Below are 19,746 nucleotides of genomic sequence, written 5' to 3' on the forward strand. Positions count from 1 at the left end.
CCGATGTTTTTTGATCTTATCAATTTGATCTCTTAAAAGTTAAAAATCTAAAATTTCAGTTCTTAAATAGGTCTCGCTTCCAATCTGTTATGTGTTATAAAATATATTAAAAGGAAATAATTTGATAGATATTTAAAAAATCCGAGCGCCATTTTTTATTTTTCAATTATTAAAGGACCAAAATGATAAAGTAAAATAAATATGAAAATAAAATGATTATTTTCTTTTAACTCAAAAACTAAACGATTGACCCTAGGCCTATTTCCACACCCCTATATCCCACTGTTATGACTTATGTCCAAGTCTTCTAGTCATTTCCACGTCCAAGGTTGAATGGTTAAAACACTAAACTCATAATTGATAAATTAGTAGGTTCACTTCCTTGTGTATGCATGACAATGGGACTCTCCCTCCAATGTCACAAGTCTATGAGACCACTGTTTAAGAACAAAATTTTATCTTAAAGTTACAGTTTATACTTCAAATGAAACAATATCACATTTCACATGAAATAGGATAAATTGTTAAAATATATTGTATCAATGTAAATAATAATGTATGTGAATATGAGATATTATATTGTTGGGTTGGTTTTAGCCCAAATTATTAGTTTCTAGTAATAAAAGGGGTAGTTGGTTAGTTAGGGTAATTAGTATTTTTCTTCCTTTTATAAAATAATTTCATTGTATTCAATTCAATAATCATTCAATGAATGTTTTTTTTCATTATTTCTTTCCTCTTGGTAGTTGAGTTAGACTCCAAGTGTTATTCTTTTCTATGGATTTCAGTTATTCCTCCATAGCTTCAATCCTATGTGGTTGTTTCAAAGCATCTTCTGCATCTAGTGGTTCCATCTCAACAAGCAATGTCATATGCACAAAATCACCATCTGCATTGATTATTGAGTCAGAGACCACCTCATAGTCACTTAGTCTTGAAGGTGGTTGTCTGAGTCTCTGAGTTGTTGGAGAATTCACTGGTGTACTAGGCACAACAACTAGATTAGATGTTATAGTCTCACCAATGCCACTATCATCAACTTCTTCAAATTGCAATAGGGTCTCTTGACCATTATTAGAACTTTTAAGGTTCCAATTGTCCTTCATAATTGTTGATTGAAGGTACTGTTGGTCACTGATATGTATGCTAATCTTGAAGGTTCTATTGGCTGAAAGTAGAGCCTTCAAGATTTTGTGTTTGTTTTTGTCAAACACCTTCAGCATATCATCCTTCATCTCTATGGTATATTCCTTTTCCAGCAACTGTCCAAGACTGAGCAGATTTCTCTTCATCTTAGGTACATATAGGACATTGGAGATGTAGGATTTCTTCTCATCTCTTCTTTGGATCATCACCTTGCCAATTCCTTCTATAGAGATTGCACTACGGTCAGCAAACTTAATCTTGCTCTTTGCTGATTCATTAAGTGTTGTGAACCAATCTTTCTTGCTTGTCATATGATTTGAACATCCAGTGTCAAGATACCAGAAGTCACCACTTTCATCAGTGTTCTTCACAGTAGCCATAAGCAAGTATTGATCATCATTTGATCCTTCATTTTGTGTCAATCTTGCTTCTTTATCTTTGCTACTCAACAACTTCTTTGACTTACATTCTGCTGCATAATGCCCATAGTTACTACAATTGTAGCACTAAGCCCTCTTCATGTCAAACCTCCTTCTATTCATTGAGTCTCTTCTTTGATCATGGTCAATGTTGTTTATGATGTTTGGTCTTTGAGATGAGGAACCTTGCTCAAATTTATTCCACTTCTCCTTCTCTTATTCTTATTCCAATGTCCAGAAGGCTTCTTGAAAGATTGTGCTTGGAGTGTATGATCATCATTCTTCTCCAAGCCTCTCTCTTTAAGCCTTTGTTCATGAGCTTCAAGAGAGCTTTGCAACTCTTCAATCTTGTAATCTTCAAGATTGTTGGACTCCTCTATTGCAACAACAATGTGGTCATACTTAAGAGTTAAATTCCTAAGTATCTTCTCGATAACAAATTGCCCTTTCACCTATTCTCCACAGGATTTCATTTGGTTGATGAGTGTGAGAATCTTGGTGAAGTAATATGCTATTGTCTCATTCTCCTCCATTTGAAGGAGTTCATACTTTCTCCTCATTGTTTGAAGTTTCACTTTCTTCATTTTTGCAGCCCCTTCATAGCTTTTCTCCAAGCTGTCCCAAGCTTCCTTTGTTGTCTTGGCACCAACAATTCTCTCGAAGTTGGCTCCATCAACACATTAATGGATTAAGAACAAAGTTTTGCAATCTTTCTTCTTGGATTCTCTATAACTTATCATTTGAGCCTCATTTGCATTCTCCCTAATTTCTTGTTTTCATTCTAAACAAACTCATACACTTCTTGAAATCCAAAGATTGTCTTCATTTGGATTCTTCATCTATCATAATTCTTGGAATCAAGAATTGATAGTGTCATTGCAAATCCATTATCATTCGCCATGATAGATCAAAGATCTTACAATCTTCTTTCCTTGTTGTCCCACCATCTGTTCTTCTCTTCCCACTCGAATCACAACCCAAGATCCACCAAGAATCTTGCTTCAACCTTTGCTCTTGATACCTTTGCTCTTGATAAGAGTCATGAATAAGAGATATCTTCTTGATAAAACAAGAAAGATGAAAAAGGAAAGAAAAGATTGAAGAAGCAAGAAAGGGAAACAAGGAGAATCAAAGTTTCTATTAAAATATAACCCCTCTCATTATTGTCATTGAATTCAATTAATAAGAAGAGAGTCAATATGACTTATTTATACAAAAGAAAAGATAAAAAGAAAACTTGTAAAACAAATAATTAACACAAACCTAATTTGTTAATTCCTAACTTCTTAATCAATAACCATCTTCCAAAAATAACCTCTAATATATTTTTAATATAAATTGAGGTGATATTTTCAAAATATATAATAATTATATTCAATATTAACAATTTTTTATTGCTTTTTATATAGTTTTTCATGTTTCTCAAATATTGTTCCTTTCGTCTTGATTTGGAACTTATCTGTTATTTCTGTATTCTATATAAATACACATTCCTTGAAATGAATAATAGTAGTACTCAGTCACATGCGTTTGATATAATTAAGGAATTGTTCTCTGCGTCACGGTGTTGCACCAAAAGATATAAAAATCAATAAGCAAAAAATATATATCAACCACTAACCAAATAACCATAGAATAAACGAAGGATATTGCAGGCCAGCAATATCCTTGTAAACAAGCACAATGGATGACTAAAACAAATGTGTCACACACTGCGACGCACCAATTCCATTATCAAATGCAGTCAATAATCAATCATTGTGGATTGACTGATGTAGAAGGGTTTTAAATAATTTAAGTATAAGACTATAAGGTCTAGCCAATTCATAAATTGATATGTTTTATAGAGATTTTTGTTTAAGTGTATCATTTTTATTAGAGTAAATACACGTTTTAATCTCTCATATTAATACCAGTTTCGCCATTTAAAAATTAAAAAATCTAAAATTTTAAAAAATTTCTAATGTGAGTTAAATTAATTCCTATCAAATATTGTAAAATATGCTAAAATGAGTAATTTGATCTATATTTAAAATTTATAAGGATCATTTTGAATTTTTCAATTTGAGGAATCAAACCAATTAGATTAAAAAATAAGAGGGATTGAAATAAATATTTACCCTTTTTTAATAGATTGGTCAATTGTTGATTGAGTAGCATAACATATAATATCTTAAAAAATTGCAGTCAATAATTATGTAATGATTAAAAACAGAAGCTAATTGCAAAGCTATATCTTCTCTCAATGAATGTCTGTTTTTTTTCGTTGAATTCACTTTTAATTTAATGATGATAAAAAGAGTAAGTAGAAAAAGGTTGTACACTAAATTCTTTACAAGTAAATACAAATCATAAACAGTGAATGATATTCATGCTTATCAACAACCAAAGTGTATGATGGAGTTAACGCATACCCAATAAACTCAAGTTTATATTATATGGTATTACAATTGTTTGTTATTTACTAAAATACGCAAATATAACCGTTTAAAAATAATTATTAATGTAAAGAGTGGTACGATTACAAATTTGCAATATCTTATTAAGCAAAGACAATAAAGCTAACTGAAGATTTGAGTCCTATCTATAAAAAATTAAAAAAAAAGTGAATATCAATAAATTTTAATCATTACAATAATAATCTTTTATTTATTATTTACAAAAAAAAGTGAATATCTTATTTAACTGAAGACGATGCCATGTAGCCCCTTTCTTAGATAAATGGTAATCCAGTAAAGAAATAATGCAATAATTTGTAAACAACATTGATCTGATAGTATAAGGCTCTATTAGATCCCAAGATATATAATTTAATTTATGAGAATAATACTCATTGAGAGGAGACCGTTGGAACATCTTGATGAGTCAATGCATAGGCACCGCTTCATGTTAGTGCATCCCACTCTAGTGTTACGCAAGAATAAGTTATCCTGTTCCACAGATGCAAAAAGTCTATGTTGACACTTTCAAAGTTCTGATGATCAGTGGAAATGACCTCAATTCAATAAATATATATATATATAACCATAAACTCCAGAATATAAGCAACAGGAATAAAGTATCATATACTATATTATCAATAACAATAAAAAAATTGTAATATTTATGCATTATTAGTAAAATTTTATATACAGTTAATATATCATCTATCATTCATTTATATATTTTATTAGAGTAAATAATGATTAAATATTAAAATATATAATATAATAACAGTGTATAAAACTCATACATGTGTTAAATATGTACATATTTTTTTTTCTCTAATTAAAATGGAGAACATCACAACTTAACACTATTTATATTCACTATACAGTATTCCAATCCTTATATACATTGCCTTTGCCACCAACAAGGTTGAGAACAAGAAGCAAAAATGATAGTGAAGGCAGAGAAAGCCATAGGAGTGGTTGATGATGATCCTACAGAAACTACTATTCCCTTAAAACAACAGCACTTTGTTCTTGTACATGGTGTAGGTGGAGGGGGTTGGTGCTGGTACAAAATCAAGTCCCTTATGGAAACTTCAGGCTACAAAGTCTCATGCATAGACCTCAAAAGTGCTGGAATTGATCAATCTCATGCTGATTCTGTTTTATCTTTTGATGATTATAATAAACCTCTCATGGATTTCATGTTTGCCTTGCCTGAGAATGAACAGGTATATATATGTGTGTATCTATATAGGTACCCATCTTTTTTAATGTGTCATTTTCTAGCTTATGTTATATGATATTGGAATATAATCAATATACATGATCATGTGGTTTGTGGCTCTTAATTATAGGTGATTTTGGTGGGTCACAGTGCAGGAGGGTTGAGTATTACTCAGGCTTGTCATAAGTTTGCAAATAAGATCCATTTAGCAGTTTATGTTGCAGCAACTATGCTCAAGTTAGGATTCTTGACTGATGATGATCATAAAATTGTAAGTCCTTTTTCACAATCTTTTAATGTTTTACCTGCTTCAATCTTCTTAATTTTGTTTATAAGATTGAATTCATTCTTCAATGCATGTTATGTGAACATAAACAAAAGTATGATATTGATGTGTACTGGATTCAATTGTTGAAGTTTCTATAATAACATTCAAGAATTCTAGAAAGGATGATGTAATTGCTGATGTTCTGTTTAAATAATGTTTGCCAACTGTATTCACAAACACACTACTTCTTATTAGATAACTCTTGAGGCTCACTAATTTTTGCATGTACCTACTCCCAAATTGTGCTAAAGCCATATATATATATACAAAAAAATTAGCTGTTCAGCAATAAGGGAATTTGTTGATAACTTTCATTTATTTGATTTTTTTTAATAAAAAAATTGGATTTCTTGCATTCCTCTATCTTATCTTCTCTCCTTTCTTAATTTTTAAGTTTATAATTTGAGTTTTCAATTTAGTCAATGGCCTTGATTACCTTCTTACTTTACCCCCTTTTCAGGCTTTGACAAGAAACTAGTTGCGATTTATTAACTCTTTGTTTAGGCTTTGACAACATACTAGTTGGAATTTTATAATGATCAATAATATTGGCATGCATTTTGACCCTTTGCAAATGATATGTACTAATATAGAATTTAATTTTAATTTTGAAACAACATGTAGAGGAATCTCTAAGTCTAGTCTAAGCTAATCTCCTAAGAGCCTAGAATTTGTACGGACAATGATATTTGTCTTTAATCATAATCATTATAGTAGCTTCAATTTAATAGTGTCCTGTTTTCCTTTGCAATTCTGTCTCCTTTCAATTATCATCAATAGTTATTGCTAATCTCTTAGCCCTTATAAAAAGCAATAATTTTATTAATGATATGCATCCTTAGATAGACATGTTATGTTTTTTGAAGACAAGAAATTGCTAAATCTTTTGCTTTCTTCCTTTTCCTCAATTAGAATGCATGTGTTATCCGACAGCCCTGTCTTTTCCACATGTTTACTTTGTCATCAGGATGTAAGAGCAAAATTACACTGTGTTGAATGCACCTCCAATGATTGAAAAGCAATAAACAATTAATGAGCTTATTCAAATTTCTATAACATATACTAATATCAGTGTGATTATCCTCTTAATAAATGTTTTCAAGAATCGAATTTTGAATATTTGGCCTAGTATTATACTAGGGGTGCAACTTGATCTTATATCACTAGACCAATGTATTGTTGATAATTAATGAGCCTATTTGCTAGCATTGTGTGGAATTAGATGTAGCTAGCTTTTTGTGTCTCCCTTAAATTATAGATAATGATATTTATAAAGTGTTTCTGATTTTTATCAATCAGGCGGAACCAGATTTATCTGAGTTTGGGGATGTGTACCAGTTAGGATTTGGATTGGGACAGGATAAGCCTCCAACTAGTGTTTTGGTGAAGAAAGAATTTCAACGGAAAATCATCTACCAATTGAGTCCTCATGAGGTAATTCCTCTTAAAAATCCTATATCCATAATGTTGCTTGATAAAAATTTAAAGTTACTTAATACAAATATTAAGTGGGACATAGAATAATGCAAAAAAATAAACATGTTATGTTATTTTGCAAATTTTACCTAAGTTTCTATGTAATTACTGTAACTCTGTTAGGTTCAAGTGATGTGATATATAGAACAGTTATTACATAACTATATATCATATCACTTGAGGATAAGAATACTACATAAAGGGTACCAAAACGTAACACTCTATAAAACTGTTGAGCCCTTTGTCATTTTCTTGGGTCATTTGGCTGTGGGGTACCCCACATGGCATATAATTTGGTTCTTCAAAAATTTCATCCTCTGCTTTTGATACATGTAGGACCATTTATGGCAATTTTTCTTGAGAAAACATGACAACCCCATAAAATTCAGCCAAATGAAAACAACTTTAGCATATATTCTCACCAGTACTTTATAATTTACCAAGCTCAAAGTTAGAACAAAAGAACAAGCATGTTTCTGTGTGAAACCATGTGCATGTGCACATAATTTTCACCAATCTTGGCAAATGAATAGTATTATGATGAATAACAGTAACATATCCATATCAGACACTTTTGGACACTCCAGACTATACTCTATAACATTTTATATTTCTATCACCGTATCTTTGATCGAGTTTCGTGCATTCCTATGACATGCATGCATATTAATGTCGATGATGTCTCAGGATTCGACCTTGGCTGCCATGCTATTAAGGCCAGGACCAATGCTAGCATTGAGAAGTGCACAATTCAAATATGATGATAGTGAAGCTGAGAAGGTTCCTCGCATGTTCATAAAGACAAAGCATGACAAGGTGGTGAAACCAGAACAACAAGAAGCCATGATAAAGAGGTGGTCACCATGTACTGTGCATGAATTGGACAGTGACCATAGTCCCTTCTTTTCTGCTCCATTTCTTCTTTTTGGTTTGCTAGTAAAAGCTGCAGCTTCTGATGTTGGATCCAAGTAGTTCAAAAACAGTTATTGATTTCTCATATAAAAAATTGATTGTATTTAGACTATAGTGTGCCATTCTCATGTAATTTATTGGTGTTGTAATAATGTGTGGGGTAACAAAATAAAAAGTAGAGGTTAATAATAAATTCAAAGTAATATAAGTGTAATAACTGTTCTTGATTTTCATTTCTTTGATTTATAGTGTAAAGGGATGTAATTTATGCTTTGATCAAAGGGAAAAGGGTTGATGTAGGTATGTAGCTTAACAAGTAATTTTGAGTTTGAGTCTTGGACAAGTAATGACATTAAGCTGTTTGATACTAGAAGGGAAACAAATTTGTCTCCCTATTATCTTAACAAAATGTATCATCTCCAAGTTTTACTAAATGTGAGTCTCTCACAAGGTGTAAATAACCAAGAATGTAAGGCATAAGTTAATATCTTTTCACTTTAAAAGAAGCTCTCACATGAATAAAGTTTCAGAGTAAATTAATACGATTGTCATCCAATTAGATAAGAGCACAACTTTTTTTCTGTGTCCACAGATGTGGATAGGTAGATGAAAACAATGTGTCTTTTATGACTGTTGGTAAATGAAAATATGGTCTTCCAATACTGTTCAGTATGCTATTTTCCTTTCACCATAGAGAAAGAAAAAATAATTGTAGAACAAAATGTACAGCATCTGCAAGTCTGGATTTATAGTGGGAATCCCACTGTCCATCTTTATCTTCATCAACTTTTGCTACATTTCTTCCCATCATATAATTTATACATTTATTTTTTAATTAAATATTTTATGTATATTATATTTTTTATTACTTTGAAATTATATAGAATATATTTTATTATTATTTTATAACAAATTTTAGTAATTAAACTATAATATCAAAATTTTTATATACATGTATTGTCATTGATGTAATAATTATTCCGGTTCACATTCAACATTACCTGTAACTTATGAGGCACCTAGCAGGTGCATTGAGAAGTGAGAATCGTTTGAAAATTGGAGGCAAGTAGAACAACCTACTTTAACTTAGCTCACGGTAATGGTATATAGTAGCATGTTATAGACAATAATAACCAACAAATGTTGAGTCCATTTATTTTTTTAGGTTTAAGGTTATGAATATAGTTTTAGAAATTATTAAATGATGTAGAATTTTAATACAATTTAATAAAATAACTTAATCTAATTTATAATAAATAAGAGTATAGTTGGAAAATAAAGTACAAATGTATTGAGTTTGTAAAATATCAAAAAAATTAAAATAGTATGAAAAAGTTAAAATATCAAAAAATATGAATCGAATCGAATGAAGTAAATGTTGATCTCAATAAGCTTGTTTTCTCAACTTTGGCTCAGATTAACTTGGCCATTTATTGTACAAAAAAGCTCTAAACCTTTGGAAAACCCAAACTGAGACCAAATAAATGTTGTAAACGAGAAACAGCTCCTGTGATCAAACAAGAGAAGAAATCAGAAGAGCAACATCATGAATGACTATTGTTATATTCCACTATTTTCGATCTTTTCGATTTCTTCATGGTGTTTTCTTTCAGCCTCCTGGCATTTTCTCTCAGCTTTCTGATGTTCTATCTCGGCATCCTCCTCTTCCTCAATCTCATCAAGATCATCAAATTCTTTGGCTGCGGCCATTGCTCTCACTACAGGTTCTCTAAGCTCAGATATCAGTCCCCCACCAACCCTGTACTCCTCTTCATCCCCTATCAGAAATAGACGCTGGTCTGGCCCAGAAGCCATGGGAACATCGACGGCCAACAGCTTCATATCATACTGCATATAACAGGAAGAGGTTAAGTGAACAAACCAAGAATAAACAGTTATATATGATATCAACTACAAAATCTACGAAAACCAGTCCTAAAGTAACTCGCCGGATATTGCAAGGGAAGAAAGCCTGTGTTAATTGCACATAAAACTTCCTGGAGAAAGATCTTAACATGTATTTAAATTCAGAAGCCGACCCACCTAGTGGGATTAAGGCTTCGTTGTTGTTTTTGTGCTTAAGTTCAGAAAATCGGGTGACGCTATCAGCAGAAACTTGGTATCAGTACTTTTCCGGTAGGAGAAGTGATGTATATTTCAAAACAATCAGTCGATTCATTGATAGAACACACCATTGATTACTTATCAACCCTTTTCCGAAAGCAAATTTAAAATAAAAGTTGAGTTGTAGTTGCCTCTTTCAATTTCCCTTCAAAAAAATTCTTCTAATTAAGCTTCTGCTATATCACTTTTTAGACATGTTCCTTTTAAAAAAAGGACCACACAACTACACGAGTATATTCAAAGCCAAAAATGGCATACATCATGATCTTTATAGCACAATATCTAACTCATGTCCGTATACAACTTCTGCTCAGCTTGGTGTTTGATGAAGAAGAAATTCAGAAGACAAAAAAGAAACTTAAAAGGAATATAGAGGGTAAGAAATCCTGCTTGATGAAAAAGGAAAACAAAAACAATAAATAAATGAAAACATCAATGGAGCAAATTAATGCAATGTTGTGGTGGCAACGTTTCAACTCCTGCAGATTTACTATTAACGGTTGACAAGACCTCCCCGACGAAAGCTGGCTTTGGAGCACTGTTTCTATTTTCTTGATTCTTCGGGAAGAAGGACTCTCTCCCAATGATGCTACTTCGGAATCAATTGATACTATCAAGGCTCGGTTTCCTTCTCTTTTCTGATTGAGGACAAGTGCGATGTTCAGAGAGGATTACTGTTAGGGATGTTGGTCCAAGTTTCATGGCAAGAACTATCATAAAAGGAACTAACATTACGCTACCTAACTTCTATTTTTTTGGTACTTCACAATTATTTTCCTATTTCAGGAGCAGTTGTAAATGTTCAAGACTCGCTTATATTTTTCTACACATTCCTGTGTGCTCGAGATCTTAGGGTCTTCTCTACCTAAATTGAATGAAGAACATAGACAATCTCATTGAGAGTGATTTTGAGATTGTAAGGCCTGTGACAGCATCTGTTTCAAGGGAAAAGATACAACAATCCACTGGCATTCATTGACTGAACACAATCAGATGTGATGATTCTAAGAGGAGAAAACTTTCATTTAATATTTCACACAGAAGGTGGAGCCACCAATCACCATATATATGAACTTCTCTGAGAAAATAACGTTGAGGCTGACAAATTTGACGCATGGAACAGCAAAATGTATCAATGGTAACAATACTATTTAGTAGTATTTTATACGTTAAGATGTTGACTCTTGAGACAGAACAAAAGATACAAAACATGTCAATGTGACAATGTTTGACTAATAATCGTAAGAAGCGATTTAAAGACATACACAGAGGGGATTTAATTTACCTGGCCTTTATTTTTCTTGACTTCAACATTGACTAGACCCTTTCTCTCAGAACCTCTTATGGGGAAAATGAGAAAACATCGTCGACTCCTGATACATGGTTTGAAGTTCTTTAATGTAAACCCACCCCCTGACATCACATAAGCTCTTAAATCAGTTCCTGAAAGTGGGGCACCCATAACTTCAAGAATCCCAGCAGATGTGTTAAGTTTCATCATAGCCATTCTATAAACTTTATCTGGGTTGATTGTGAATCTTGAGCGGAGATACAAGCCCTTAAAGATGCAATACGCACAAAATAATTAGACAGTGATCCATAATTCCATATGACCATATGTAATTCATTAACAGAGGTTTCACCAGCATATAATGGGAAAGGAAAATGCACATTTCTGGCAATTTACTATAACAATGCACTCAGGTTATCTAAAAAATGCGCTCAAGTTATCTAATAACAAGGACATGTAATAAGATACAGCAATTTGAGGATAAGGAGTACATATCGAGTAGTATTACAAGTCAACGGAAGAGATTCAAAATTCATTGATGAACAGAAAAATATAGCAATTTGCCGAAGAAATTACAGATAATAACAATGTCACATCGATCAGGTGCCTGCATATCAAAGCTAGGTGGGACTGTGGGAGCAGCGTGTAGCGCAATCATCAAATTGACTTAGCAAGAATTTGTTTTAGGGTATCAGCATGGTCAAAAGCTTGTTTCAGAAAAAGCTAAGACTTGTAGCCATTGGCACGAACGTGATTTTGAAGGGGACCACCGCAAAACCAGTTACGCTGTTGAACAGCTTGGAGAGATAATAAAGATATAAGCAACACAACCATCAATCTTAAAACACTAGCCTGAGTAAGAATTTGCAATCAAATTAACAGGCAGCTAACATTCCTAGTATTTAATGCTACTCCTCTATGAAATATCTCATGAACCCAAATCCCAATTTTCAACTAGATCAATACGCGAATAAAACTCCAAACTTAATTGGTACAATGCATACATTCAGGAAATGTCACATGTTAACATTTTAAGTTGATTGAACCATAGGTTAAGTTTTTAATCATCATGTGTATCAACTCCTATAGTAATGAGAAAATGTAAGAACTAAATAAAATAAGACAAAATAATGTATGCATTGACAATACATAGTTTTATACATTGTCACTTCATCATCCACAAATCATATATAGTCACCATTTTCTGTTCAAAAAAGAGTAATCCAAATTAATGTATAAATCTTGACAGTGCATAACATTATTACACTCATAAAATAAAGCAGAAGCGGAAAGAACTTACAGAAAAAGAAACGATAGCGGTTGAAAGGGCAAGGAAACCATACTTAGCCAATCCTTCAGAAATGCCAACGAAAGAGTCTGCAACAAAAAACATAAACTTCCAAAGTATACCACAAATCAAAACTCCAGCAGCACCAAAAAGAAACAAATTATTCCTCCTGAAAAAATCTTCAATCTGCAATCCAATAACGGTGCTATAGCGCGATAAAACGGAGGTAACAGTAGCTACGGGTTTATGGAAGACATTGTTAGAAAAATCAGAATTTGACGTTGGTTTTAAGGATAGGAATCGGGAAAGAGTAGTGTTTTGGATACCATGATTCTTACGGATGGATTTAGGAAGAAAGATGGATTTGGGAAAGGTGGCATTTGAGAAGGTGGGTTTGGAAGACAATGAATAATGAGAATGATTGGGTGGGAGTGGATCGCGAAGTGTAGGGATACGGCGGCGATGGTGGTGGTTATATCGCCGGAGCAGAGATTGGAAGAGTAGTCTTGACATTTGAGGGTGTCAATGACCAAGGCATACACAATGTCAGTATATCTTGTATTACAAGTTTGGATACTACTCTCTTTAAGTTTTTTGTTTACCTTTTTTATTTTAAATGTTCCTTAGTAATGGGATGGAAATGAGATGGTGTAATTATCAATCAAATAAAATCAAAACTACCATTTTGTTTCTTCAATCTATTTTATTTCATAAATTGGTCTTTCAAAACTTTTTTTCTTTACGGCACTTAAATATGATTCCACTCTTACATTAGTCCTTGACTCACATCGTCAAGTATCCATCATAAATTAGCTGATTCAGGACGTCAATATTGTGTTTCCCACCAAAAAAGCCTACAAGCAAAACAGACATTTTGGACAATAGATATATTTTATGGCTCAGCTTTGTTTCCTTTCATCAATTTTTCAGTTCGAACAAATGTTTTCTCCACCAATACAAGTCCAGAAAAAATGGTGCAACCCTCAAGCAAAACTAACTGTCATAAAATGACTATTTTATTGAGAAATAGAAATAGTTTTTGTTTGAGAGCATTTTTTGGGGCATGGCATATTTCCTCACAACCACAGTCAAGTTTTCTTTTATCACTGCATTCGCATTTTATGCTTTTATGATTTCAATATTTAAAAGGACACACCCACACATATAGTCAGCAACATGAGCCTCGACTATACTCCATTGTAATTCTGCAAACGCCAGGCTATATTTGGACTTGGTTTTTTACATTTTAAGTTGGGAAAATCAATAATAAGCAAAAAATTAACTCATGGCCACGTATATAGACAATAACAAGGAAAGCATACTCGTTATATTGTTGCCACACAATGTCGCTGATCTCTCATCTTCACCGAAGACATTAAAATATGGTACGAGATATAAGCACGGAAATCGATTATCCAAAACAGAGCTCAAGGGTGCCCCAAACAAACCTCAAATATACATTGAGCATTCACATTAAGTGCTTTCGCACCAAGATGCTACATGACAATGTGCTTAACATTCCCACTCGTCATAAACAACAGCCATGGAAACAATCGCATACTATATTATCACAAAAGCGCAAAAGAGGGCATTGACAAATGTCAAATAGAACTACTATTAACCGCAAGGGGGTCCAAACAAAATATCACTCACTCAAAACTAATGTGGTCAAAAAAACGGAACAAGATTAAACATAGTTTAAAGCTACGCAGAACAAAAATGAAAGACAAATACAGTTCATATCTATTTTAGGTCCTATTTCCATGTAAATAGCCTAAGCAGTAGCACTGTCAATAAAAGCTCTTCCAGGTTGACGATTTGCCAATGGTCCATGACACCCAAGAAGCTGAAAAATTATATAAAGGAACGTGAAAATTAAAACATCAATAAGTTAAAAATATACATGGGGAGCGCAGATAAAGACACATGACATGTTACAACTATGACATTAAAAATTATGAAAGACACGGCTCTAGTACATGTAAAATTATTATAAAACTACCACTAAATCTTAGAAGAGACATTGCTTTAAAAGATAGCTGAAGTCAGTGTAGATATAAATAAAATATCAATCTTCTAATTAATTACTGTGATATTTGTCTAAAAAATTAGAAAAGGTATAAAAAATAAAATATAGCAAGGAACACCTCTAGAAAAGTCCCGAAAAAAAAAATAGTCATTATGACACATTAAATTTAAGCAAAATTTGTTATCCACAAAAACAAAGATAATGGTTAAAGAAACAGCATGCCACAATTTCAAATGTAATGAATGAAAACATCCACATAGAGCTTCATATTACCTTAGCATTAACACCATCGGCCAAAATTCTTCCCTCTGACTTGTACCTCAGATAATCAGAACGGTTGAACTTGGTAAAACCCCTGAGCAAGCAATTGAAATAATAACCACTTTTAAAATCAAATGCACAACATAATCTCCATATGATAAAGAACCACCAAACAAGACACAAACCCAAAACTAACAAAACCACAAGATAGCAGTGGCTAGAAGACATGAAGTATAATCATACATGATGGAAATCAATATATTACAGTAAGGATTCAACTTATGTGTCAAACTTCCTTGCCTTAAAAGGTATAAACAAATAGAAAATACAGCATCAACAAATAAGAATAAATAAGTAATATAAACATATTTAGATTAACAAGGTAATATAAAATCATACCACTTCCTGCTAACAATAATCTTTTGACGGCCAGGGAACTTAAACTTGGCACGACGGAGGGCCTCCTGTGCATTATGACTGTTACTGTCCTTGCAGCGGACGGAGAGAAGCACCTGACCAATGGCCACTCTCGCACATACACCCTGTGGTTTGCCGAATGCACCTCTCATTCCGGTTTGAAGCCTATCAGCTCCGGCACATGAAAGCATTTTGTTGATCCTAAGAACATGGAATGGATGTACCCTGACACGCAAGTGGAATGCATCCTTTCCAGCAAACTTGGTCATATACTTGTTGCATGCAATCCTAGCAGCTTCCAATGCTTCACTTGAAACATTTTCCTTCTCCCAACTAACCAAGTGGACGCAGAAAGGAAACTCGTCAACACCTTTCTTCTTCATACCAACATCATAGATCCTGATCTTGGGATCGGGAACACCACGGCAGAAACGGGATTTCGGATAAGGCTTGTTCTTAATCTGCCTATAACACCTAGCAGGTCCTACACAATACAAAATTCATTTTTAAAACCGAGTCATGAAACTATCACACACAATAACCCAAATCAATTTAAATATAAAATAACAGAGCATAACATACAATGATTAATACAAAGATTGAAAATTGATACAATATTGATGCAAAAGTCATATGCATTTGACACGCAGATGGATTTTCGAGGAGTGTGAAAGAGTACAAGCACAAATGTGAACAAGTTTTGAATCATCATCAATAAGCAATCAAAGTGGGTAATTTTCAGTATGAACAGAACAATGATGACTACATGGTGAAAAAAATTTAGCTAATAGATTTTTAAGGCATCAAATATGTATTCGAAATAATAAGGAAACAGTTTTGAAATTATAAAATGATTTTTAAATCAATAAGGTGTCAAATACGCAAAACTGTATACGAAATAAATAAATAACATCATTCGGTGAAAAACTAACAAAACTAACGTTCTGAACAAAAAGCTAAAAGAGATTGAATTATTCTTAACAATCAAAACCATTAAACCATCGGAATACATATGCAAGACAATACAAAGAGAAATACATATGAACAAAAATTCTGAAACGCATAAGCAAATAAGAATTAATACGAATCACTTATATGTATTCGTGGATAAACGACGAAACAATGAAATGAATAATGGTTTGATGGAAGTGCTTACTTCTCCCCATGGCGGCTTTCTTCTTCTTCTTCTTGTTCGGCAACGGCGTTACAAAACCCTAAGAGGTTGGTTTATATTGACAGTGGCAGACGGAGGTTGCTGATTAGGGCTTGCAAAATGCGGCACGTTTGTAAGTTTGATTATTCAACGTGGGCTTCTATATCGGCCCAAATCATAAAGTAGGCTTTAAGCAACTGACCTGATTACTGGTGGTCTGTTTCCCGACCATTTCTTATAGATGGGGTGTTTGGGTGTGAATGTTAACAACGTACTTCAATTAGTTATTGTTATTAATAAGGACTTAAATAATTTGACGTAAAAGATAATAAATTAATGGACTAAATTTCTTCACTTGAAAAATGTGACAAACGTCACATCAGGGAGAAAGAAAATTCCTAGTCCCGGGGTAATTTTTTAAGTTTAAAGAAAATTCCTAGTCCTGTCCTAATTTTTTAAGTTTAGATCCATATTGAGAGATTACTAAAAAAAAATATTGAGAAAAACATATTTAAAGTTATTGGTATAATGGTATATTAAAGTCGACAGTTTAATTCTCAAAAATGAAACTTGTTTAGAGGGACAATCACAAATTCCGAAAGAGATTAGTTTCTTATAAAATAATGAAAAAATACATTTGATAGTACCAGAAAAAGACATTAGTGATAATTATGTTTTTAGTTTTACATAAAATTATAAACTATTAACATCATTATATATTTATGTTTATATTTAGATACCTTAAATTTTCACTATAAGCTAATTCTTTTGTTTGGATAAGGTATAATTTTTGTTATAAGGTAAATTATAGTGAAAAATATGAAGTTATTTCTTTACTTTATGATTACTAGCGTGTTGACTAGCACTCTGTGCCGGTCGACTCACATTCTTATTTTTTTATACAAATGTATAAGTATAAAAAACGAAACATATAAATTCAATAGAAAATGTAAATTTAAGAATATAAGATTAATAATTGATATGATATATACAAAAAATTTATAAACTTTTCGTGCATCTAATAATCATTATTGAGTTGTTGGATATTTATTTTTTCATGTGCTATTGTTTTATTTTTGGGTTGAGAAAGAGAGAACATAAAAAAGAATATGTGGATGAGTAATAATGTATTAATGAAAAAAGAAAGCAAAATGTGAAAGTTTCTATTTATTAAGGAGAGACGTTAAAAAGAATAAAAATGGAATTTAAAAATTATATGTGGTTATTACTTGTTTTGTCTTTATTAATAACTAGTGTGTACAGGCACTTCGTGCCTACCGGTCAATATTATATGATACTACGTATTTAATTTTTATATATTTCATTTTTTATAATTAGAATATTTTTGTTGTATTTAGTGTATTTTATATTATAATTTTATGTGTTTATAATAATATTTAATTTATGGTGAGAAATGTGGTTAATTAATGTGTTGGTGGTGGTTAATTAGGATTATATGGTTTTTTGTAAAAATTAAATAATGTGAATCGCAAAATAGGAAATGAAAATTACACCATCGTGGAAGTTACATCATGTTTTGGCTTTATATATAGTATATAGATGGTTAGAAATGTGGTTAATTAATGTATTGGTGGTAGTTGCTTAAGATTATATAGTTTTTTTGTAAAAATTAAATAATGTTAAGGGCAATATAGGAAATGAAAATTACATCATGAGAGAAGTTATTTCAAGTTTTGGCTTTATATATAGTATAGAATAGATATAGAATATATATAGTATAAAATAGATATAGATTTTAGTTGTTTTATGTTAGTATATATTTTTTAATATTTATCATCATATATATTTTTACTATTAAAAATATTGTTAATATCTTGTGACAAATACTAAAAATATTAAAATAGATTATAAAAATCAATATTAATATATAAAAACAACATGACACAAAATAAATAAAAGTTGTTAAACTTGAATTAGAAAATTAACAAAAATAAATAGTACACCAAGAATCAATAAGCAATCTAATGAGAATTTAATAAAAAAAGATAAAGTGTTATTAAAATTTAAGAGGTAAAATTAAAAGTAAAATTGGTTGGAAAAAATAAGCAATCAAAAAATAAACCACCATAAATAGTAAATCATGCAGTGCAGTGCTATTTGTTAACTATTTTCTCCTTCTTTTGATTTTCATAAGCTTCAATGTAGGTTACAAAATATATGATTGTGTATCCTCACTGTAATGTGACCATTGGTGAGGAAATTTAAAGTAGGCACAATCTACTATAATATATGTAAAAAAAATTACATAGTTAAACTTGGAGTGTCCAAATTGAACAAATATTATTACTGGGTTGATTTTTATATCATTAATTAACTAAGTCATGAATTTATGGTAGCTTTTTTTTAATTATAACTAGTAAGTTACCCATGCATTTGTATGAGGCAATAATTTTTTGTTGTATGGTTAAGAATACATATATTCTCTATATATTCGTTTGGTTAAAAATACACATGTTACTCATGCATTCGTTTGGTTAAAAACACATATTATTCATACATTCGCATGGTTATGGACATACATGTTACATGTACATTCACATGATTAAGAATACACATGTTGCTCGTGCATTCAGATGGTTAAGAATATGCATATTACATGCACATTCGTATGAGACATGTTGATTTTGATGCATGTTTAGAAACACACAAGTATCAATATTATTATTATTATCATTATTATTATTATTATTATTATTATTATTATTATATATATATATATATATTATTGTGTAATAATTTCATAACATAAAAAAATATATAAAAACACAAACATTGTAAACTTATTTAATTGTATGTGTTTTCTGTTGTAAATATTCAATCTTCATTTGACGTCTATATATTTATCATGTGCAAAATGTTTTCACACCTTTTGTATTATTAAGAACAATTATAAAATCTATAAGTTCATCACCAATCTAGGACAACATAAATATATATTCTTTAGTCAAATATAAATTTATAATGAATTTAACACAATTATGTATGTGCTTAAGAGATTTTCAATGTAATACATCGAGTTTACATTATTAGGTTGATATACAATTAATTGATAATTAAGAACTTGTTACCACCAATAAACCTCAACAACATTACTACAATATGAGATATACATCTAATGACACATATGGGAGTCATTGAGAGATCTGAAAGCATGATGTTAACACATAATGTAGAAAGAAAAATAATGATTAAAAAATGGAACTAAAAGACCTAAACATTTAGAA

General features: G+C 31.4%; 3 protein-coding genes across 3 annotated transcripts; 1 reads left to right on the plus strand and 2 right to left on the minus strand.

The window, feature by feature from the left end:
• Positions 4,898-8,131, plus strand: LOC109328690 (methylesterase 17-like). Its single transcript, XM_019562269.1, has 4 exons — positions 4,898-5,226; positions 5,353-5,493; positions 6,850-6,984; positions 7,714-8,131. Exons 1-4 carry the CDS (start codon positions 4,942-4,944, stop codon positions 7,996-7,998), a joined length of 846 nt encoding a protein of 281 aa, XP_019417814.1. The 5' UTR covers positions 4,898-4,941; the 3' UTR covers positions 7,999-8,131.
• On the minus strand, positions 9,308-13,232 carry LOC109328543. The gene is made up of 3 exons (XM_019562052.1): positions 12,654-13,232; positions 11,348-11,620; positions 9,308-9,786 (listed from the first exon to the last, which is right to left on the minus strand). Exons 1-3 carry the CDS (start codon positions 13,152-13,154, stop codon positions 9,499-9,501), a joined length of 1,062 nt encoding a protein of 353 aa, XP_019417597.1. The 5' UTR covers positions 13,155-13,232; the 3' UTR covers positions 9,308-9,498.
• On the minus strand, positions 14,220-16,607 carry LOC109328544 (60S ribosomal protein L10). Its single transcript, XM_019562053.1, has 4 exons — positions 16,505-16,607; positions 15,331-15,832; positions 14,944-15,025; positions 14,220-14,487 (listed from the first exon to the last, which is right to left on the minus strand). The coding sequence occupies exons 1-4, from the start codon at positions 16,512-16,514 to the stop codon at positions 14,416-14,418; spliced, it is 666 nt and encodes a 221-aa protein (XP_019417598.1). The 5' UTR covers positions 16,515-16,607; the 3' UTR covers positions 14,220-14,415.

This window comes from Lupinus angustifolius, chromosome LG15 (assembly GCF_001865875.1).
Source record: "Lupinus angustifolius cultivar Tanjil chromosome LG15, LupAngTanjil_v1.0, whole genome shotgun sequence".
NCBI classification, from domain to species: Eukaryota; Viridiplantae; Streptophyta; class Magnoliopsida; order Fabales; family Fabaceae; genus Lupinus; species Lupinus angustifolius.